This window comes from Sceloporus occidentalis, unplaced genomic scaffold (genome assembly GCF_023333645.1).
Source record: "Sceloporus occidentalis isolate IW3139 unplaced genomic scaffold, rSceOcc1.0.p SCAF_2, whole genome shotgun sequence".
NCBI lineage: Eukaryota > Metazoa > Chordata > Lepidosauria > Squamata > Phrynosomatidae > Sceloporus > Sceloporus occidentalis.
The window spans coordinates 50,956,765-50,981,139 of NW_028316982.1; the positions used below are offsets into that span (position 1 = coordinate 50,956,765).

Below are 24,375 nucleotides of genomic sequence, written 5' to 3' on the forward strand. Positions count from 1 at the left end.
GGACTGCCAAAAAGTGGAAGAAATGAAAGCTGCCAGATCTTCTCTTCTGGTTTTGAAAAAGAACCCATATTATATTTTGCTAAACATTGCAGGCATCCCTGCAACCTATTTAAAAGGGGAACTGACTTCAAGACTTCTAGAAAAGACATTTCACTTTACATGCTAGAAAAAGAGTGATCCATGGACACCAGAGGGATCAAAAGTCACAAAAACATGTGATCCCAAAGCCATCCTGTGACGTGCGGACATACTGGTAATAGGAATTTCAATTCCATAGGCAGAAGAATCTCAGTGTAATTGTACACGAGAATTCAGTTTTTATCAGAGAATCTGGTTTACCAAGATGAGGTATTATATTTTTCCCCATGAAGAACCAAGATGTACTTGTTGCAGTGTAGGGTATGATTTCCACAAAGAAAAGTGGGAAAACACTAATAGCAGATATAGGTTTTGGTCCTAATTCAAAAAAGCATGTAGCTATATAAATGCATAACTTATGCCTGTAAAGGTTTTTATCCAAAGCAAGCCAACAGAAACAATTTTGTTCATGTATACGCAAATAATTCTGTGACTGTTATATTCATTTGCTTTGACTAGAAGTCAGACTGTAACTTGGTATGCCTTACTTTGAAAGTAGATCACTTGTTCAATTAACACCAAATGCTTGCATATCATAGCAAGTTTCCAGTTGTAGATGGAGGAGGGACAAAGCAAGGAAAAAATGTTAAAAGGACAGAGCTTGCTAGCGCAAGATTTCTGAAAGTGTGGCCTGAAATCTTTAAAATACTTCTTTCATATGGAAGACTAAAAAGGGATCTTCAAATCTCAGTTTTGAGACAAGAAACTTATAAACTGCTTCTTTTGGAGTCTCTCTTGCCGCACACACACATACACACACTGAAGGAGCCTCCAAGTTTTACCCTCAACCTATCCATGGGTCATGGCAAAATCCATAATTCTGGCTCCAAAACCTGACCTCAACTTATACATGAGGGCAACTTATAGTTGAGTATATACGGTATGTGATTTTACTTTCCAGCCTCTTGTCTCCCTGGTTTTTTGGATCTTATTTCACATGGATTTCAAGTGTTGCTATAACCTTCTATCTAAAGTTTTCCACATTTCATGAATATAAGTGCTTGGTTGAAATAACATCTTTTATTACGTTTAGAACAATGGCAAGGTTGGAGGAGAGCCAATTAGTGAGACAACTAACCTTCAAAGTCCTTAAACAATTGATCTCATTAGAACTACTCTCAAATAAGAAGTTTGAATCTTGTCATTTCAACGCTGTAATTCCCCAACTCTAGGGACTAAAGAAACAGTTTATTAGAAATCCAGGAGGCTTACCCAGGAAATGTAAAATCTGTTGGCTCTTGAGCATGGTCTCTCATTTAATTACTTAAATTATTCTGGAATTAAGTTAAAGCCAATTAAGTTAAAAATACATTTAATTGTTTCTTTTTTTGTTAGAAAATATCTAACTTAATTGATTTTCACTAGTTCCTATCACTATAGTCCCTATCAGCTGAATAGCTAGGTCACCGTAGTGGCAGTTACTAGAATTCACTAGCAAGCAAAAAGAAAGCAAGACATAATAATAATAGTAATAATAATAATAATAATAATTTGTTTTATTTATATACCGCTATTCCAAAGATCATAGCGATGAACAGCAAGTAAACTAATTAGCAAGTAAGCTAATTTGCCCCCAACAGTCTGGGTACTCATTTTAGCGACCTCAGAAGGATGCAAGCCTGAGTCGAGCTTGGGCCCTTTTGCTGGTCTTGAACTCGCAACCTTGTGGTTTCGAGTGAATGGCTGCAGTACAGGCATTTAACCACTGCGCCACCAGGGCTCCAATCTTGATTAAAACTGAAGATTATGAGTCTAATTAAAACATAACAACATTTTTACTTATTAAAAAGTGCTGGATACACCAACTTTCTCTTGTTGTATGGTTGGCATTTCAGCTCCCTCCAAATCCTACAATTGTATTTATTAACATTGCTACATGACACTTTATTGGGACGGATATCTCAGCTGAAGATACAGGGCAAGACCCTTTACGTTCCCATCTAAAACAGAAGAGTCCCAGCTTCTTGTGTGCTTCTCAGTAGTCCTATTGTCCTATTGTAAAGTTCATCTAGTGACCTACGTAGAGGCAAGCTAAGCCAATGACAGTAACAAAGATGTAAAATAGTTATGTCTACTTGCTTTAGGGACACATTTAAAGAGTTATTTCCAGGGTCTGTTTTGAGATGGGACAATTTTATAGGTTTTATATGCAATTTAATATACAAGTATCTGCCTCAAAGGAATTTAAAACCTGAAATATACATACAACAGCAAGTACACTCTTCTGTTCTGCAAATTACTAAAGGCATTTTTGTTACGCAGGGAGCACTGTCTGGCATATGTGTTAATATGAATGGTTTCTCCTCATACAGACAACAGCACAGTTTGACTGACATACTTCTGTGCTATTGACCATAGTTTGTGATCAATAGCAAGAGAACATCTTCCTTAAAAAGCTAAGCAAAACTAAAATGTGCAAAAATACTGGTTTTACACAGTGAATGGCTGCTGGGGAAACTCATAAGTTGTATAGTTTAAAAAACTTTTCAATGAATTTTATCAAGCGCTCTCCAAATGCCAAGACTGTATGTGTGATCCAGTACACTGTTACAAAGAAGTAACTTTTCTTGAAATTAGTGAGGCTTACTTCTTAACTGAGATGGATCAATCTGCCAGTTTTGCTTTACTCTATTTTTTAAAATTCTCAATCCTTACAAAATTTGGTGAATCCATTGACCAAATCCAATTGTCTTCCTGTAGAAAGATTCATTACTGTTTGAACTGTTTTATCTGCTTTCTATTAGACTTAGCATTCCTACCTTGGAGAGGCCATACGCATCTGGAACCACACAAAACATACAAAAAATTGACAATCAGGTGCCAAATTGAGCTGACAATAACCACTCACAATTTGGCTGAAGTTTAATATTCCAATGATCAGAGTTCATATTTTTGATTCACATCAAAGAACCTAATACTGAGAGCTTTAAAAGAATTTTTATTGTAATCAGTTGTCACTTAGCGCATGCTGATTATGGGTAGCTGTTATGCTCTGGCATGTCTCCAGGAATGGAATCAATGACAACTTTCTTTCCATCACAACAAAGATTGAAAGAACTCCATAAAGGACTGTGAGAAGTATATTTGAAGAGAAATCACTGCGTGAGATAACAACAATGGACTAGCTTCCTGATGGAGGAATATTCTCATGAAGATACTGCAAAGCTAAGTCAGTCCATTTCATTTCTTGTTCTTTTACTGATTCTGTTGTTCCACCATTGTCTTGCTCTGGTTCAGGAAGCTCATTCTGAGTACAGAAAATACATAAAATTGTTTTAAAATGCAAAAACAAAAAAAAGACCCTTAGCACTTGGGAACATAAGGACAAAGAAATGCGACAGGGAAAGTTGCCAGACACTGAATTCATGCATATGACAAAACAACAACAACAACAATAATAATAATAATAATTTTTATTTATATGTCCTGCCTCTCCCAAGGATTGAAGCGGGATTACATCATTAAAATAATACAGTACAATCTAGAAAAACAATCTATAAAATACTAATAAATACACATTCCTGTTAGTTCCTTAAAATCCAATCATCAAATGGTTATACAATCATAATCAGGGGTGGAGCATTAACCAATCTCTTATACAGAATCTGGTGGATAAGATAAATAAAATAGAACAAAATAATCACATAAAATAAAAATACTTATGAGTATACAAGCTTAGAATCCAGAAGTCTGCAAATGTACTCTGCATTATTTAGCAGATATAATGAAAAGTAGAATGCTCTGCTTTGAGTGAGATTTACCTCTGAGTAACATATAAAAATAATAAAAGAAATGAGACTAATAAACAAATCTATGCTCTACCCATGAATTATCTATATGATTATCTATCTTTTCTGCCACTACTGTTTTGTTTTTGTTAATTTATTAAGTGTTCTTAGATTTTTAAATTTATCCATTAAATTTATATCCCACATTTCTCAGAGCAAGGGATCTAAGGTGGTTTACAATATTAGGTTCTTAGCTGATTTTACATGCAGTTATTATTGCGGTAAGTAAGAGGTTTTTTTTTTTTAATGAATGATGAAATATATAGATGTAAATAAAAAGGACTGGGAATGCTGATACAGGAAAATCAATGCAGAAACAAACTTAGAACATTTAACTTACCAATGGGATTGCCACATCTTCATATGGTAATTTATCTTCCCTCCATGCATCATCAATCAAATCTAGGATCCTCCCATCTCTCTGTACCTCGCTATCCATCTTTGCTTTAAAGAGAATAAGATTTGTGATGCAAAGTATTTGTGGTCTCCTACTTTGCTCCTAAACACATTTCCTTCAAGGGATTTCACATGTATCTAAGTGAAGCTGATTGTAGATGCTTGGGGGAGTCCCAACAGTGACTTATCTCAAATGTCTATGTGCCTTCCATTCTTTAAACAGTTAAAAATCCATAGATACCTGTCTTCTCATTATACTACTTAAGATTTATGGTGGTCGAACCAAAATCTTTTTGGATATACAAGTTTTTTAATGCCAACAGAACACTCACTAATCCTTATGTCAGCGTTAACAAAAAGATAACCATACTGAGTTGCCTGTATACAAAGTTGCTCATAAGGAATAAAATTACTTGATGCACCTGAATTTGCTAACTATAAACATCAAATTTTATGAGAGCCGACTCAATACGTTTTGTTGCTCTGATTAAAAAAACAGTAGCACTCCCTCTCAAAGAATAACAGATAGTTTCCAAAACAAAGTAAATGGGGCACCCAAAAGCAGAAAACTGTACAAGCACTTCCTTCATCTCCGTAGCCATAAAAATACAGTATTAATAAGGCAGTGATTTGCTGCCTTTTTTCCATATCCCACTTCAGCTGCTTCCTGCTGTTTTATGGAAGGGCTGATCCTGAGTGATATTATGTTTAACTAGGGATGTTTAGGTCTGCACATGGCAGCTCCAGAGAGAATGGGTACCACTCAGTTCCTGTAGCCTTTTAATGCACCCTCTCCCTGTCCATGAAGCCTGTGGGTGCATCTACACTGTAGAAATAATGCAGTTTGACACCACTTTAATTGCCATGGTGACATCCTACACAACCCTGGGATTTGTAATTTTGTGAGGCACTAGCACTTTTGGGCAGAGAAGATAAGAGACCTTGCAAAACTAAATAAAAAGTATTATATATGTGTGTGTGTGTGTGTGTGTCTATGTGTGCAAAGAGAAAGAATTAACACGTTGTAGTGGTTTGAGTACTGGATCACGACTGTGGAGATCAGGGTTCGATTCCCTGCTTGGGCATAAAAAACCCACTGGGTGAACTTGGGCAAGTCACACTCTCTCGGCCTCAGAGGACACAGTGGCAAACCCTCTCTGGAGAAACTTACCAAGAAAACTCCATTATAGGGTTGCCTTAGCAGTGGTCCCCAAAGTGGGCTCTTTAAGAGATTTTGGACTTCACCTCCCAGAAGCCTCAGCCATGTTGGCCAATACTCTAGGCTTCTGGGAGTTGAAGTCCAAAATCCCTTAAAGAGCATAGTTTGGAGACTGTTACCTTAGGGTCACCATAAGTCAGATATGTGGCACACAACAACAAAACTACACACACACACAGTGTGTGTTGAGTGTGTGTGTGTATATACACACACTGTGTATATATATATATATATACATGATATACACTATGTTTGTGTTGTGTGTGTATATATATATATACACACACTACATGATATACACTATATATATATATAGTGTTGTGTGTGTGTGTGTGTGTGTATATATATATATATATTGTGTGTGCATGAAAGAACTTATAAAACCACACATCTCAGGATTCCATAGGATGCAGCTACAGCACTTAAAGGCTGCATCCAAATCGCAGGAATCAATACTTCTTTAACTGCCACGATGGTTCAATGCTAGGGAACCCTGGGAGTTGTAGTTTGTTGTGGCACCAGAGCAGACAAAACTACAACCCCCAGAATCCCATAGCATTCAGCCTTTGCAGTTAGGTTGGTGCCAGACTGGCCAAAGTGGTGTCGAAGGGCGTTATTTCTACAGTATGGGTGCACTGCCACGAAACTAACGCTTTAGGACAGTTAAACGCGCCTCACCGGAAACACAGCCGCACTCTTCCGATCCTCTCACCGCCAACGCCCCCACTGGCCTAAAAGAGCGGAGGGCGTGACGTCACGCGCAGGGGGTTAACCATAGAGTGTGGGAGTGACAGAGTGGCGGCTAATGTTCGTGACAGGTCCGCTCACAATACCACAGAGACGTGGGAATTCCTAGAGAGGCGGCGGCGGATCCTAGTCTCCTGAGGGTTAAAAGGAGGGGGAGGTGAGCGGGAACCAGGACGTGACGTCAGAGGCACGGAATCTAATAGACGTTAACCATAGAGTGTGAGTGTGAGAGAGTGGCGGGTAATGGGAGCGGCATAAAGGCAAATACCACAGAGACGGGGGAGTGCCTAGACGGGCAGCGGTTCCCAAGGTAACGGTTGCAGCGAGGGGCGTGGCCAGGAGGAGGCGCCTCTGAGGCGCAGCTCTTCCTTCTTTCCTTCCTTCCTTCCCTCGGTCCCCGTTTGGCTTCTTTGAGGGGCCTCTTTTGTCGGCCTTCACCGCCCCGAATGTGGTAACTTTTATTCATGTATTCATCGCGGGGCATTTCGGTGCCGCCTTTCTCTCAGAAAGGGACCCAAGGCGGCTCACAAAAATAAAACCTTTTTAAAAAGACGGGGTCATGTTTGCCTCAGCTTTCAGCGCTGGGAGGTGTCTGTGTTATGTTTAATTGCTTTGGTAGAACGCACGCCACAGGCAGGTTTATTTCATCGGTTTCAATTGATTGTGTGTAACAAATCGATTGTACAGATTGTACAGTTGTGTAGATTCATAGTGCTTTATAAATAAAGCTTAATAATAATAATAATAATAATATATTAATATACTGTTAATATTACATAGTATATGATAAAATATAGTATACATGTTGTATAATATATATGTAATATAATATATATTATATCTAATATATATGATATGCATATTATATTGTTATTGATATATTATTAATAAATAATATTTTACATATATATATAATATTATATATATTAAAATATAATAATAAACTTAGAATTCAATGTGGTGGAGCTTATATAATATAATATACATACTATATATATATATATAAATATATATAATGTAATGTGGCACTTCCTAAAAGTAAGAGTTTGTTTACATTGGCAGCTGACCAACCCTCTAAAAACGCCTAGAAGGAGATGCCTTTAAAGCTTGAAAAGCAGCTAGATGGATAGGAGTGATATCCCAGGGGACTTTCACTGTTTCACTGTCATGGGTTGCATCTGCACTGTAGAAATACATTTGTCCCTCCATCTTCACTAGGGTTAGGGACACAAGACCCTTGTGAATATGGAAAAACCGCAAATAACTGAGAGGACGTGTCTCTAGGAATCTCTAGGTCCTCCAGTCCAACTCTGTGGCCGTCGTCCAACAGATACTGACCATAGAGCTGCACCAGAGGAGCTACAAATACCTAGTAGAGTATTCTCTAGGTCTTTCACTGCAACTTTTAGTTAAGGTTGACCCTAGAGTTGCACTGGAGGACCTAGATATTCCTAGAGAGAACATATTAATCAAATCCCTGAATAATCAGATCCGCAAATATGAAAGCTGCAAATATGGAAGGATAAGTACAATGCAGTTTTTGACACCACTTTAAAAGCCACGGCTCCATCCTGCAGAATACTAAGTATTCCATCATATTGACACGTTAAGCAGCTCATTAGAATGAAGTTTGTACTTTAAAGTAGACTTATGTGACAGCATTCCTCTTCCACGTTACAGTCGTTTGTTTATATTATTTTTAGAATAGCTACTAAATGTTTCGGAAAAACGAGTCAGACTTTCACACTAAACATGCTTATCTGATAGCATGTCTGAAGTAAGGCTTATGCTTTAATAAAAATGAATTAAGCTACTCAGCAGTTCTCTCCATGTAGATTTGGAGGAACTCCCATTGAGCTGAGTATTGTTTCCTTTCAATAAAGACATTTAGAGATTGGGTAGACTAAGACTGCTGCATTTAGCATAATTAATGCAGTTTGGCACTGCTTTAATGGTCATGGCTCCGTCCTAGAATCCTGGGATTTCTAGTTTGTTGTGGCACCTGAATGCTGTCAAAATGATTGCAAATTACATGACATTGATTCACACAGTTAAAGTGGTGTCAAGCTGCGTTAATTCTACAGTGTATCTGTAGTTTTAGATATGTTTCCTTACATTTGAGTAGTATGAAAATTAATATCATTTTTTCAGAACATGTACTTGCTCATGTAGTACGGATATAGGATGGGGGACACCTGGCTGAACTGCAGGGGGTTGGACTGGATGGCTCTTGTGGTCTCTTCCAACTCTATGATTCTATGGTCGTATGGGTTGATTTGCAAAGTGTGTTTTTATGTGTTGGAAGCCTACCTGTAATATAGGTAGGAGACACTTTGTGACAGTACTAAGAAGTAATAATGAGTAGATGTGATGCAGCTTTCCCTCACCCAAAGTGGGGGAAAGCATGGCAAAATTTCCCCATAGAGAACGAGGGGGTCATTTTGAAGAATTTTCTTTTTGTTAATAAATTAGGGGATTGGTATACATTTGAGTAGCCACAAAAATGGCACTGGGGTGTCCATGTCCCTAATCTGCACACAGGTTTCTTTATTATATTGACTTTAGACCTGATTTCTGATACTAAAATTAATTATATTGTTGGAAACATAACAGATGTAGGCTTCATGGAATGGCTGCCATGATGATGTTCGTGTCTCATATGTAATCTTTTTCATTTTGCATTCTATATATCCTCTTTTCCTGATTTGGCAAAAAATAATAATTTGCTGAAAATTTCAACTTGATAAAAAAGAGTTTCTCTCTGAAGAATTGGAAAACATATCCAAAGCACCTTTTAAAAAATTCTGCCTTAGTGAGAACAATTATTTTTATCAACATCAAACATTGTATTAAACTATGGTTACCCAAAAAAGGAAGAGAGGAGGGATTCACAGCATGCATGGGGAGGAGGGGAGAGTGAGGGTGGCATAGTGGTTTGAGTACTGGACTACAACACTGGGTTTGATTGATTCACAGCTTGGCCATGAAACCCACTGGGTGACCTTGGGCAAGTCACACTCTCTCAGCCTCAAGGGAAGGAAGTGGCAAACCTCTGAATAAATCTTGCCAAGAAAACCCCATGAAAGATTTGCCTTAGGATCACCATAAGTCGAAAATTGACTTGAATGCACACGACAACAATGGGGAGGAGGAGGTGTGTGGAGGCAAAGCCATAACAGATCATGATTTGTCTGTTAACTTGTCAATATTGGCATACACTGGTACACTGTTATGTATATCAGCTTCTTAATTTATGGGTCAAAATCACTTACATTGCCATTGAAATGGTACAGTGCCTTTTTAATGTGTTTTTTCTTGATAGGAGTATTAAACTCCTGTAGGAAAACCGAGTCATTAATTCAGCACCTATCCATGGTATGGGAATGATCAAGAGATAGATTAGGGTGGGCTGTGTGCTGAATTTGTTATGGTAGGTTGGGGGATATTCTCAGCACATTTGCCACCCCTGGAAGCCTCTAGAAGCAGTGATTGATCTTTTGGTGATAGTTTTTGATCGCCCAAACAATTATGGGTGCAGTAGCTTTGCAGTGTTTTTTGGGAGAGTATGGTTTGAAGGCCAGAAAAAAGATAAATCGAAAAAAATTGACAAGTGAATCTTTTTCCTTATTCTTCATGAATAATATGCTTGTTAGTTTTTAATACATTATAGCTTAATGTGAGATGTTTATTTGTTAGCTAGTGTGCATATGATGAAAGGCCTGCTACTCTGGAAGAACTCAAGGTTTGCCATTGGTAATTAAGTCTCATTCTGGCAGAATGGGGAGATGTGTGGGCAGCGCAGTTTGGAGGCATACATTTTAGCCCCTTCTGTAGCCCTTCTATCCATATATATGTCTCTTATCCACAAGTACCTTAATATTACACCCCCCTAAAAAAATTTTTTTGGGTAAAATTCCATGTCCAATTGAAGCGCTGTTGTTGGTGTTGTGTGCCTTCAAGCCACTTCTGATATGGTGACCCTATCACAGTTTTTTTTTTTTTTTGGCATGTTTCTTTGGGGGGAGTTTGCCATTGCCATCCTCTGAGGCCATTGCCACACTTAGAGAGTGTGACTTGCCCAAGCTCACCTAGTGAGTTTTGATGGCTGAGTTGGGATTCAAACCTTGGTCTTCAAAGTTGGAGTCCAATGTTTAAAGCACTGTGTCATACTGGCTCTCTCCAGTTGATGTAGGGGAAATAAATAGCTGCATATTTGTTGATCGTTATCTCTCTTGTGTTGCCGTTACAAAGGACAGGTCATGATACAAGTTGGGAGAGGATCATTTGGCCCTCCAGGTTTAGTCAATCCTTTCCATTTTTTTTTTTTAACTTAACAGAAAGGAAACTCTGTTGCTACTACTACATGTGGAAAAATGAGCTGGAGAAATGAAACTTTTGTTTGGACTATCTAAGTATTATACACTGGAAAGTAGCTTTCAGGTAACTTTTCAATTTTGGATACTTTATTAAACAATTGCTACTTAATATTTAGATTTGTATATTAATGACAAATTTATGTGCAATCCATATAGCAACTCAGATTGCGTCATACTGCCTAAGAGTTGCTTTTCTGAGACTTGAGCAAGCAGGTTTGTAAGAACCCATCCACAGTGGGCCTGTGACAGGGAGCTGAGTGCTTCACATACACTTTTGTTTTATGTGATGGCTCCTATATCTAATGATGGGTAAATTGAAGGAACTAGATCCTGTCTGCTCATGGAAGCTAAGTATGGTGAACCCTGGTTGTACTTGGATGAGAGATCACCAACGAATACCAGGTGCTGCAGCCTATATTTCAGAAGAAAGAACTGGGAAAACCACATCTGAGTATTCCTTCCCTAAGAAAACTCTGTGAAATTCATGGGGGTCACCATAAGCTGACAGGTGATTTAAGGGCGTGTGTGTGTGTGTGTACATGTGCACGCGCACATACACACGAGTCCAAATCACACTTCTGAATATAAAAGCTTGCATCCCGCATGAAGGTACTCAAACTTGGTCAGGTGTATCCATAAATCAGCCTCTTATATATCAGGCCTGAGTACCTTTAGTAAAACTTTGGCCTGAAACAGGCGGACATGGAAGAGAGCAGGGTATGCAAACGACTCTTGCCCCCAGAGAGGCCGGAAGCCACGCAGTTTCTTCTGGTCAGAGAAACAGCAAAAAGCTGCTCTGTGCTGGTGGTTTGTTCAGGGCCATGGGAGCAGCCAGCTTCAGGATTGTGGTGTCTGTTCACTGAGGAGGCCACTCCAGGGTGCCAGTCTGTTTGACCCCCATGTTACATGGGATTTTTGTAATGTCTCCGAAAGGCTATGGAACTCACTTAAAGACATGGGTGTGCCAACATATCTGTAGTCCTGATGAGAAATCTGTACTTAGGACAAGAGGGTACTGTCAGAACAGAACACAGAGAAACTGAATGGTTCCCAATTGGTGAAGGGGTCAGGCAAGGCTGCATCCTTTCACCCTATCTGTTCAACTTCTATGCAGAATATATTATCCAAAAAGCAGGCTTGAGCACAGCAGAAGGTGGAATGAAAATAGGAGGAAAGAATTTCACCAATCTAAGGTATGCAGATGACACAATACTACTAGCAGAAAACATCACACACCTAGAACAACTACTAAGAAAAATCAAGGTAGAAAGTGCAAAGGCAGGCTTATTGTTGAACCTAAAGAAAACAAAGATAATGATCATGGAGAATTTACGCAAATTCAACTTAGACAATGAGAAAATAGAAATAGTAAAAAAGTTCTCATACCTAGGATCAAATGTTGATTGGAATGGAGACTGCGGTCAAGAAATCATAAGAAGACTAAGAATGGGGAGGGAAACTATGAAAGATCTAGAAAATATCCTGAAATGTAAAGATATACAACTGAGCACGAAAGTTAGAATCGCACAAGCCATTGTATTCCCTGTTACTATGTATTTTATTTTATTATTTATTTAGGTATTTATACCCCACCCTTCAGCCCTAATGGCTCTCAGGGCGGCTTACAATATTATTTTTAATCAGACAATTCCCTGCCCTCAGGCTTACAGTCTAAAAGACACGAAACAAAAGGAGAAGGGAATGATGGAGGGAAAGGGGATGAGGTCCTGTGGTTCTTCTCTCCCTCTAAGGCCTGGACCAAGGCAGATGGATTGGAGGGAGGGCTCTTCCTTCTTCCAGGCTAGCCCTGATGGAACTGGACTTGCCTGGCGAACTCCCTCTCAGGCCGGCAGATGGCAGTTGATGGATGCGAGAGCTGGAAGCAGATAGGAAGAAAATCAATTCATTTGAAATGTGGTGGTGGAGAGGAGTGTGGGCAGCCCAAGAAGGCAAACAAATGGATCCTAGAACACATCAAACCAGAATTTTTTCTGGAAGCAATGATAACTGGACTAAGGGTGGATAAAAACAACCCCATGTGTATAGTATATTGTAAACTTTTCTTTTCATATTTGTCTGTTATTTGTGAAAAATGCGTGTTTCAATGGAGATAATCCAAAAAGACGTTTGACTTAAAAAAGAGCCTTTAATAACATAATATATATATATTTTTATTCATTGACCTTTAGTCCACATTATGAAATCAGCCCATTAAGATGGGAACATAAAGTGGATTCACCTCAGATTCTTTACATGGATTTCTTTTATGATATTGACCCCTTGTTACATGGATTTCTTTTATGATGTTGACCACTTCTTTTATTGATGTTTACCCATTGTTATATGTGGCTTTGAACTTAGGTGCAAAGCCGTGTGGGGCGCAAAGGGCGGCGCGTCCCATTCGGATGAATGGGGCACGTGCCTGTGGCATGTGTGCACTGCCACGCCGCCGCATGCACAAGCCCCATTTACTTGAATGGGACTTGAGCATGCATGGCATTTGGCTTATGCAGGGGAGGGGGGGTCCGGAACTGATCCCCCGTGTAAGCCAAGGGGACACTGTAGATCCATCTGACAGTCCATCCATGCTTGGTGGGTCATGCTTTCATCCCCATAATTATTGTTCTGACACCAAGGGTGTGTACGTATGTAGCAAAGTAAATGCTATTTCTTCTATTTTATAAGAGACCCATTTAATTTGCACGTCTGATTTTAGAATATTGCAGTAATCTCCTTTATCATCTTGATCTAAGATAATGTCCACACTTGCTTAAAGTGTTATCAAAATTCTAGAATTTGGTAAATGATAACTGTTTTGTCTTGTGATTTATTTTTGTATTTATAAACTGTTCAATCTAGATTTATTGAAGTGACAAATATTCCCTGCGCCCCTCTTTTTTTTTCAGTTGTCAGAAACATCTCACACACACTGCAGCCACCTAGAATGGAATTGGACATAGTGATGAATTGCTGTGGCATAATGTTTTGCTTTGTTTGTTTTCTCAGCTGTCCCAAAGGATGTGATTTCAGGATGGAGGCATTGCTAGAAAGAATGCGAAAGCAAGGACAAGGCAGGTAAGTGTTAGCTAGTTGTTAATAATATTATTCAAATGCATACAATTTGGAATTGCACAGGAGCAAAATGACAGCTTTTTTCTAGCGAGTCCAACATTTGCTTTTAACATTCACTGTTTCCATATCTTGTACAGTATTTCTCTGGAATTATGTGAAAGTATAATACTCATTTTCAAATGGGTACTCTCAGGTTCATATTGCGATTCTGATAGGAGCCATAAATAGCAACCACAGCTTTCTAAGTGTATTTATCAAGCTGCTTCTCCTTATGTGAAATTCTCCAGAACCTGAACTTCCATTTAATAACATAAAGCTAATTTCTAAATTTCTGTCCCACTGTTTTAGTTATGGCCTAAACTTGTACTATAATTTAGTAGCACCTCAGTTTCTTTAGTGTTTTGCAGCATCTACATCATATACTTTGCTGTACCGTTCACTTCATGTATACCTTATATTTTGGTAAAGCCACACCTGCAAGTGTTGATGAGAAAGTTGGCAAACCTATACCTTGAAAAGTTGATGTTGGTATCAGTGAGGTCTGATTACAAGGAGATTTATGGAGCCTAATTCTATTCAAACTATATTTAGTTGAAGTAACCCCAAGTAAGTGGCTTAAGTGTGCAGCCCTATGGATCTCTGAAATATTTCTTACATGATGTAGTTCTGATGACTGGCAGATTACGGTACTCCCAAGATGTAATGTGCTTTGCTTCAAACGTGCATATTGTAGGGAGAGATAATGAGAGGGCTTTGTGGATACCAAGCTTTACCAATAACGATTGCAGCACATAATAGGATAGTGTGTCTGTTTCCTATGTAAGTAAGAGTTCAGTTGTCTTATATAGACCAAATTTGACTGTCAAAGTATCCTGGGCTTTTTATTATTAAACAAATGTTCCTCATGGGAGGACCAGAGACTATACAAAGATTTAACCAATGTATTCATGAGATTGGAAGGTGGTCTAGCTTCCCATAAATAGCTTCTACCATTCCCCCTTGTTATGTAATTGTCTTTCTCATGTACCAATGAACTAGAAATCAAAATGATAGGTATTTTGCATGATGTATCTGTATACATTGTTGTTTACATGAAACACATTTGTCCTTTCATAACTTGATATAATTGATATAAATGATATAATTACATTTTGGAAGAAAAGTAATTACTTAGTGGTAAGTCATACTCCCAACTACCTAAGATCTGGAGATGACACCATACTATTGTCAGAAGACAACATAGACCTGGAACAATTACTAAGGAAAGTTAAAGAAGAAAGTGCAAAGGCAGGCTTACTGTTAAATGTAAAGAAAACAAAAATTATAACCATGAAGGATTTACATAAATTCAGTGATTCAACTTGAAACACTTAAAAGATTTCCTATATTTTTTCTCTATCATAGATCAGAATGGAGACTGTAGTCAAGAAATCTGAAGAAGATTAGGAATGGGAAGGGCAATGGTGAAAGAAGCAGATAAGATTCTAAAGTGCAAAGATAAACAGTGCCCCCTGGTATCCACTGGGGTTTGGTTCTAGGACCCCTTGTAGATATCAGAATTAAATGACCCTAGTTCCCATTTGAAACTGGTTCATGTCGTGATGTGATCGAATTTGTCATGATGAAGTGAGGCAAAGGCAAAAGAACCATTTTTTCCAGACACCAGCTCAAAAGAAGTTCTTTTGAAAAAACGTGATTCCAAAGCTTGTGGAGCAAGTGGGAATGAAAGATTGGAATCGCAGCATTCTGTAGGGGAGGGACTGATGGCAGAGGGGTGTTTACCATCCCTCCCAATTTTTTGGGAGATGTCATCTCCCCCCTCCCCCGCAAGTGCTGTCTTGTCATTATTGGTGTGATGTTTGGTTCCTTTAAAAAAACAACAACTAAACGCTTAAGTGACAGAATGGTTTAGCAACTACTTGCAAAGGTGCTAAACCATTCTGTCGCATAAGCACTTAATTGTGTTTACAAAACAAAACAAAGAAAGAAAGAAAGAAAGAAAAGAAAACATGCCCTGTCCTCCTCACAGGCCTCCCTGTGGTTGTGGTTTGTTCTTAGCTCCTCTGGGATAAAAGTTGACTGTAACTATAAATTTAACTTTTTCAAAAGTATTTTTCCCATCCAGAATAGCTGTCAAGTTGTCAAAGTATGTGGATGCTCTAGAGAAAATTAGGATTTTCAATCTCTTAACCTATTGATTTCCATTTATTTTTAGTCTTTTGTATTTGACAGGCAAATTAAAAAGGATAAAGATCAGCAAGACCTTCTCTCTAGGGCTCCATGTTGCATTTCTTAGGATTGGCTCTTGTCTAGCATCTTGCAAATTTCCAAAGAAGAATGCTGAGCAAATTTAATTGATAACTGTGCCATAGTGGAATATAAAATATCTGGGGAGCCAACCCTTAATAATAGATGGTTAATGTCCTCTGTCTCTTGTGCTGTCATTCATGCTGTTCTGTTTGAGAACATGTCAGGGTATATGGATTAAATCTCTGTTTTCTGTTTAAACCTACTATAAAGTTAGCAGAAGAGGACTGTGCACTAAAGAAAATCTTTTCCAGTTGTGTCAGTGGTACAGCATTCATTCTTTTGGTTTCTAAACATTGTGTCATTTGCACAAATAATTTTAGAACATGAACATTGTGCAACATGAAACTGCATTGGATTTCCTCCCTGCACATGCCCTGGAACTAGGTCTCCATAAGCTCAATATAGTATATGCTATCAGATACAATTAGATACTGGCCCTGGTGTAAAAAATACTTGTTTTGGTATAGATTTTATACAAACATTTAAAAAAATCTGCTCAGGTATTTTAGAAGTGAATGTTTCCAAACTTTTAGTTTAGTTGTATTCATGATTTTAGATACTAATTTAAGTACTGATATTTTCAGTTCATTAAGAAGCTGATAGATTTTAACTCAATTTAAATTACTGTAAGCTGTCTTCGGTCCTATCTAGGGAGAAGCCCAGGGCATTTAAAAATAAAAATATTTTGCTTGCAGTTGATGTTCATAAGCATTCAACTTGGGACATTAATGCAATAGAAAACTTTCACTGACTTTGAAAGCATAATACTTGGTGTAGAATCCTGATTATATATTGGTGATCCAGTATGTTCAAAAGGCTGAAACTGTCCTCTGAGGAACTGCATGTAGTTGGTCATAAAAATTGTATCCTGACACTTCTGTCCCTGAAAGCATTATGCTTCTGATTTAACTTGCAGAGCTGGGGTAAGAAAAGAAGAAAAACTATTTAAAGATCTGCAGTATATTTGGCAGCATTTTGCTTTGCTATGGCCTTATAGCCCCAGTTTTTTGTTCTGAATAGTGCATTTTACCAAGTGAGCAATTTAATTAATTTACAGTTTAAAGAAGCTAAAATGTAATAATTCTAAGAGTGTTCATTGAAAAGTAATTTCTCCATTAGCCTGAAGGATGTACTACTGAAATAATAATCTTAGAATTTGGAAGGGATCTCAGAATTACCTACTGTAAATACTCATCTATAAGGTGAAAAAGTTATGCTCAAAAATCGACCCCCAAATCCTGGGTCAACATATTTACGGGTCAGTATGGTAGTGTGATAGCAACTCTTTCAGATTTCCCCATGCTGTTGGTAGAGCAGTTTCCTTCTCTCTTGAGCCAAGCAGAAAGGATGATTGATTGCTGTTTAAGAGTGCTGCCTGCCCGCATGCAATAAAGAAAAAGTTCCTGGTTCTGAATGTTGTTCTGTGCCTTCATGTCATTTCTGATCTATGATGATCCTAAGCTGAACCTGTCGCAGGGTTTTCATGGTAAGATTTGTTCAGAGGGGTTTTGTCCTTTGCCCTCCTCTGCGACTAAGAAAGTGTGACTTGCCCAATGATACCCAGTATGTTTCCAGGTCTGAGCAGGGATTTAAATCCTGGTCTCCAGAGTCATAATTCAACACTCATACTACTACACCATGATGGATCTCTGAACAGGTGACTATGCTTCTCAATTTCATGTTTGTATATTGTGACAAATCCACAGAATGTCCATTGTGCTACCACATTGTTCCCTTACATACTATTTCTGAATACTGACATTACTTTTTTGGATGAAGAAACAAACTTCTTGGCCTTTAAAATTAAGGAATCTAAGCGAAGAATGGCTGCAGAAGTTTTGTGGGTGCCTGAGGAGAGGTCATGCTTTGTAAACAAAAGAGAGAGTAAGGAAGAAAACTTTGCTTCCTTTGTATCTTTATTCTTGTGTACATGTGTCAGAGTAACCTACATTCTTGACTGCAGAGGATTCCTGACTTCATGTGAGGCTGAACTACAGGAGTTAATGAAGCAAATAGACATCATGGTGGCTCATAAGAAAGCTGAATGGGAAAGTCAAACTCGGGCACTGGAGTCCTGCTTAGATATTCGAGAGCAAGAATTGTCTTCTCTCAAGAATATTCTGGATGAGAAATGCAAAGAGGTAATTCTTTGGGGTTTGTGTTCTCAGTTGGCTCATATATTCAGAAAGATAGTCATGTTAGTCTGGAATATGAGTATGGAAAGGGATCTTGTAGCATCTTTGAGACTAACTCTGCAAAAGAAGTTAATCCATACATTTTTGTAGACTTGGTCTCCTTCCTCAGATGCATGGTGTGAACTGGTGCTGAGAAAGGACATTTATAATGAGACTGTATGAATAGTGATAGAAATGCAGAACTTTTTTGTATATTGAAGAGGTGACGAGTTTTTTACCTATGGTCTTGAGGCACAAAGGCAGGATGAAAGATGTTGCCTAAGGCCAAAGTGGGTGAATGATCATCTGAATGGTGAAGGAAGCTTTTGAATGTGGTGTGTTCAGGCTGAGAATCAGAAAGGAGATATGATAAACTGGCAAAGAGCGTTCTCATGAGGGTGGAATGTTAGCCAGTGTTAGTATGTGTAGTGTGCCAGGAAGCAACTAATTAGCACCCCATCTTGAGGATGCTCTTAGCCAGTTTATCTCTGCACGCACCACATTCCAAAATTTCCTCATTATTCATATTGTCATCCACATAGTCACCTCTTCACCATAACCAAACATTTTGCATTTCTGTGCCTTTGTTTCTCATGTTATAAACATCCTTTTTGGGCTTTGGATCTTTGCGTATCCGCTTAAATATGTTTTTCTTTCTCTGAAATTTCAGCATACACATTGATCCTGATTAAAGTAACAACCTCGCAACATTGCTAAATTCACATGATAGCACTTTTCAAAGCTCAGTTATTTGAATAAGAGTAATTATAAGGAAAAATAACATACAACAAATTGTGTACACTAGATACAGTTTGGTATTTGCATACAAGAAATGTAAGTCATATTCAGTTCATATTGACCTAAATAAATAAGACCAAGGCCAAAACCATAAAGATCAGTTTTGTTTAAAGTAATTTAAGCAAAAGTTATTGAAAGAGCTATTATTCCTGTAGATAATAGCAGATAAAATAAAAATTCTAAGCTTTACCTAGCTTCAAAAGTGGGACCAGGCTTAACATCAGGTAAGCCATCCTAGAGATAGCATTCCTTATTGGAGGGCATCATCAAAGAAATGACTCTAACCACAGCTACTACCTACTTTGCTTCTAAGGTTTGCGGGACTCCTAGCAGGACTTTCTAAACTTATTACTGAGGTAGGTTTACATAGAAGAAGGTGTTCCTTGAGATCTTCAGATTTCAGGCCATTTTGGCATTTAAAGGTTTTTAATTGTTTGGAAGTTTGGAAAGAGACTCACGGGCTGAACAGACCACCCCTAAGGGGCAGCCTGCAGCTGCCCCTTTCAGTGCCTGATTGAGGCTGCGGCAGTTGCATGCTGCGGCCTTGATCTGGCATTTCCACAACTCAAAAAGGAGCTGCAAAAAGCGGCTACTTTTTGTGCTGTGGAAAGGACGCCTTTGTCGCTGCAGTGGCACCTTCTGGCACACCTTTTGGTGTTGCGTCTTCTGGATGCAGCACCAAAGGAGCACCGTGACGCCATCCACCATGTGGTTTGGTGCACAGCATGATGGCAGCGTCTGGGCAGTGTCGGGTGTATGTTGTGTGGATGCCATGCCCCGACTCTGCCCTGAGGCCAGCGTATAACATTGGTCTGTACAGCCTCTGAGAGCCAGAATGGCTAGTTGGTCTTAGTCAGTAGTCCTGCCATTGTACTGGTGCAGGCTGAAGTTTGCCTGTAGTACTCAAAAGTAGTCCCATGTATGAATTATAGATGTTACTGGAATATAAATAGGCATAATCTGGCTATCGCTTTACAGGAAGAGTTACAGTTGGTATACTGTCAAAACTGGGGGAAAGGTGTTTTGTGTCAAGGAATCACTTAGGCCTGCAAGGATGGTGTTGTACTTAAAATCACCCCCCAACCTGTGGACTGGCTCCTTTTTGAGGGAAGTTTGGTCCCATCCAGAAAAGGCTGAACGAACATCATTATTGAAGCCAGATGATCTGATAGTTGCTACTGTATATTTACCAGGCTTAAGGCAGAGAGCTTCTCTATAGAGTGGCCTTGCACCAAATTGTCAGTATTTGGACTAAGTAATCACCAAGCATTTAATCGGGCAAGAGTTTTCATTATAGCTGATAATGGTTGTGGAAGCTGGTTTAGTTTATTTTTTTTCTAGGGTATGATATGATATAGGCAATTTGAACATCTTGCATTTTTATCATTGTGTCTAGTTGGCATAGATTGGAAAATATTTTTATAGTTCCTTATGCTAGCATAATATTTCTTTATTTGTAGGAGACTATAACCTCAGTTTTATATAGTTTTAAGATTAGGCTTCTTAAAATGTAATGACTGCCTCCCAAATGGAGCATTGGTAATTTCTGAGAGATTATAGATGCTACTCGAATATAAAGAGGCATAATCTCACTATCGCTTTTCAGGAAGAGTTATAGTTGGTCAAAACCTGTTCCAGCATCCTTCCCTTGCTTCTGAACTGCACATTGTGAAGTGAGGCAGTATCTTGGGCCAAGAAGGAGAGCATAAACTGTGTTCCTTTCCTTTAATTTTCAAATTTGTAATCACAGATTAGTACTTTTCCAGTTGTATGGTTTTTGATATTGTGAGCGCTCATAGAGCACATTTTTTCTCTTTTGAAGAATATTTTATTCCTCTACCTCAGGAGGCTGAAAGCATATCATGACTTGCTCCATACCCTTTCACATTGATCAATCAAATCACTCTCTCATCTCATTCACCTTTTACATTCTTTATTGTATTTGGAGCAACTCAAATCCTTTAGTTATTTGAAGTGTTCACTGTATTAGAGTTCGGGCCCAAACAGACAGGCCAAATTAAAATGCTTTGAGTCACTTTGGAGGTATGCTGTTTAAATGATGCATGCGTCTTAAGAGGCTAGAAGCTGCGCCAAAGCCACGCTCCAGTCCTAAGGACTAGAGCACAGCTTTGGCACAGCTTATGGCCTCTTAAGATGCGTGTGTCATTTAAACTGCATACCTCCAAAGTTACCCGAAGCAGCTTTATTTTGGCCTGTCTGTCTGGGTCCTTTGTTAATGAGGATTAGCAACTGACAATAATAATGGGACAGATAGAGGTGAATAACCTGCAACTCTTGGTCTAATTTCATGCAGTTATAGCGGAATCCAGAAGGAGATAAGGTGGATGAGAAGGAGAAAATGCGAGTACAAAGAACTGAAACAAAAAATGAATTAAAGGGCAAAGACTGTGATGAGTTTAGATATCAGGCAGGAGTAGGTGTCAACAGCCTGTTGGAGAGAGAAGAAGGTGTTGAGGAAAGAGAAAAGGGCTTGCCGTATTATCTCCTGAAAGATTAGCTGTGAGGAGATGTCCCCCTTGAAAGAAAAAGGGCCCCGTCTCTTGTGTGGAGAATCATGCCTTGTCTTTTTGTGTCAAATAGGATTACTTTGAATCTTTAGAAATGTATTATTTTGTCCTTTCCCTCACTAGTAAATAAAATTTTTGCTGTAAGGATTTTCTGTATTGCTGAATTAATGTGATCTGATGGGTTTCAGATTGAGAGGTTGTGCCAGAAACTTGAAGGGATGGAAAAGCTGAATCATGATGTGACTATGGAGTATGAGCAACAGTTAAGTAAAGTCCAGGAAGAGGTGAGCCACCACCTAGCCTTTGATAATATATCCTTTCTTGTTAATAAATATTTCCATGTCTATGATCACTTTGTTTGCATTAAAACATGATATACCACTAAACTGGGAACTTGTTGGAGATGAAGTAATACACATTTTGCAACATTCATCAGTTCTTCCTAAAATACTTTAATTTTTCAAATTTAATTGTTGTTGAACTCAAAACTATTATTTCAAATGACTTCCAATGGCTGGTTGTAATATTGCACTGGGTTTAAGAAAACAGCATTCCTTTAATATATAATTATTGTACTGGAACTCATATCCTTTAGTTATTTGAAGTGGAGGGTTCATATACAGACGATAAAACAATTGCAGTCTTTCCATGTTTGGTGTACTTGTGTATTTTGTATATACAGAGGAAAGTTAAATTAAAACAAAAGGCAAATGTTATTAACAAGGCTGAGTAGAGTTCGCATGTTGACTTACTAGGGAAATGTAGTTGGATTCTTGTTACTCTGTTAGAGTTGCAGAGGTAACCTATTTAAGGTCTTCCAGCTGTAGAATATTTGGTTGCACAAACTGTCTTGGATTTTGAATATACAGTTCATTTATAGCGGCTGGGTAATTCAACACTTTTAGACTTCATAAAAACGGTATTTTTTAACCTATCCTTTTCATGGTCTGCTTTGGAACTTAGACTGCATCCACACTGCAGAAATAATCTGGTCTGAGAACACTAACTGCCATGGCTCAGTGTGATGGAATTCTGGAAATTGTAGTTAGTTGTGGCACCAGAGCAAAGCTCTGGTGCTGGAACCAACTACAGTGTCTAGAATTCCATTGCATTGGGCCTTGGCAGTTAAAGTTGTGTCAAACTGAATTATTTCTGCAGTATGGATGCAACTCAAGTTTTCCTTCAGGGTAAGTTAACCAATTTTGTTCAGTATTTGTGAGACTTGCTTCTGTGGTTTAGTAAACTTTGTTGTTGTTAGCCTGAAGTCTTAAGTCCATTATGTCATCTCTTCCAGCAGACAAGATGCCACACTTCACAGATCAATCCCTTCTTCTATTTGGTGGAGCTAATATGCTATTGTAATGGCTGTGGAGTTGTTTTTGCAAAGTCATTTGATAGCTTCAAATCTCTTGTCTTCAGGGTTGTGGAAAGAAAAAAGGTCAGGTCAGGCAACTATTAGCTGTTGATCAAGCATAAATCATGCTTTTCCTTAGGGTCACAATCCTTCCAAATCATAGCTTATACTGGTGACGTTTTCTGTGTATTGTTTATGTGGGGAAACGAATACGTATTCTCCTCTTTGACCTGATAATACAACATTCATAGAAACATGTAGGATCTGAACTTGATTACTAGGAAGTAAGTCCACTGTGTTGAACATGATGGTTAACTCCTGGGTACGTGCTGCAGATGGATTGCAGTCTAAATCTGACTTTAAAAATCTTCATTAACAGAATAAGAAACAGAAAGTCATGATGTACTGCAGATATTTCATTGTAAGGTCTTGAATGCGGTGACAGCAATTCATGTTTGGCCTTCACTTTTTGTCCTATTTCCTTCTCGCTTGTCAGCTGCTTTAAGTTACATGCCATAAGGGACTAGTAATGCATTAACCTTTTCTCTCTGGAGAGTTGGTTCAAGTCCTGCTTACAGTGGGCCATAAATAATATTAATTTTGTGCTCTTGCAAGTTGAAAACATCTATCCATAATTTTACAAGTCTTTTCATTCCAGCATGAGTAATGGTGTTTCTCTAGAAGGTGCCCCTACTGCATTTGTAAAGATTTTGACTTCAATGATTGAAGTATAGTGGCAGATCTTTGCAAGACTGGTAGTTAGTATGACAACACCATAGGGCAGTCAGAAAGGCTGAAGACTAGATTAATAGTTAACTGTTCAGGAGGGCAGTCTCCAAGTATGGCCCGATACAGACTGCTGCTTTGCAGTGGCCTGGGGCCGAAATTAGGGCTAGGGAGTGCGGAGTGTTGGACACACATGCATTTTGGGCGCACACGCATTCAGACAGTACGTGCACTGATGATGTGCTTCATGCGCTGCCTCTAAACGGCGTGGTACACAAGGGACGTCACCATGCCGTTCCAGGGTGCTAATGGCACCTTGGCAGTGGTGTGGAAAGGGACCACGTTTCACGGCTCCTTTTTGTAGCACATCATTGCCGGCACTGCGCAACAATGTGGAGCAGAAAGGGGCGGTGTCTCACTGCCCCTTCCTGCCCATCTGTACATCCCCATTATTATACCAGAGTATATTGCATAATGGGGGATGTGATGGCTTTATGGTTAAGTTCTGATGATTGGAAGGTTGGCAATTCGAGGTCTGAGTACTGCATGATGGGGTTAGCTCCTGTCACTAGTCCTAGCTACTGCCAACCAAGCAGTTCGAAAACATGCAAATGCAAGTATTATTATTATTATTATTATTAACCTTTATTTATGAAGCGCTGTAAATATACACAGCGCTGTACATGCAATCTTTTTAGTTAGAGAGATAGCTACCACCTCAATGGGAAGGTAACAGCATTCAGTGCAGT

The 24,375-nt window shown here is 38.7% G+C and overlaps 2 protein-coding genes across 11 annotated transcripts in view; one reads left to right on the forward strand and one right to left on the reverse strand.

Annotated features, from left to right (window-relative positions):
* Window positions 1-3,056: 3,056 nt before the first annotated feature.
* Window positions 3,057-6,407, reverse strand: ANAPC13 (anaphase promoting complex subunit 13). The gene is made up of 3 exons (XM_089509380.1): window positions 6,220-6,407; window positions 4,267-4,370; window positions 3,057-3,385 (listed from the first exon to the last, which is right to left on the reverse strand). The coding sequence occupies exons 2-3, from the start codon at window positions 4,363-4,365 to the stop codon at window positions 3,260-3,262; spliced, it is 225 nt and encodes a 74-aa protein (XP_089365506.1). The 5' UTR covers window positions 4,366-4,370; window positions 6,220-6,407; the 3' UTR covers window positions 3,057-3,259.
* Window positions 6,408-6,429: 22 nt separating this feature from the next.
* Window positions 6,430-24,375, forward strand: part of CEP63 (centrosomal protein 63) — a 42,141-nt gene continuing 24,195 nt past the window's right edge. For 2 of the 10 annotated variants that reach the window (XM_089509378.1, XM_089509377.1), the window contains exons 1-4: window positions 6,668-6,739; window positions 13,671-13,739; window positions 18,010-18,187; window positions 21,735-21,830. In XM_089509378.1, coding sequence (XP_089365504.1) covers window positions 6,735-6,739; window positions 13,671-13,739; window positions 18,010-18,187; window positions 21,735-21,830 — 348 coding nt within the window. In that variant the 5' untranslated portion in view covers window positions 6,668-6,734. The other 8 variants (XM_089509373.1, XM_089509372.1, XM_089509371.1 and 5 more) reach the window with 8 other exon arrangements.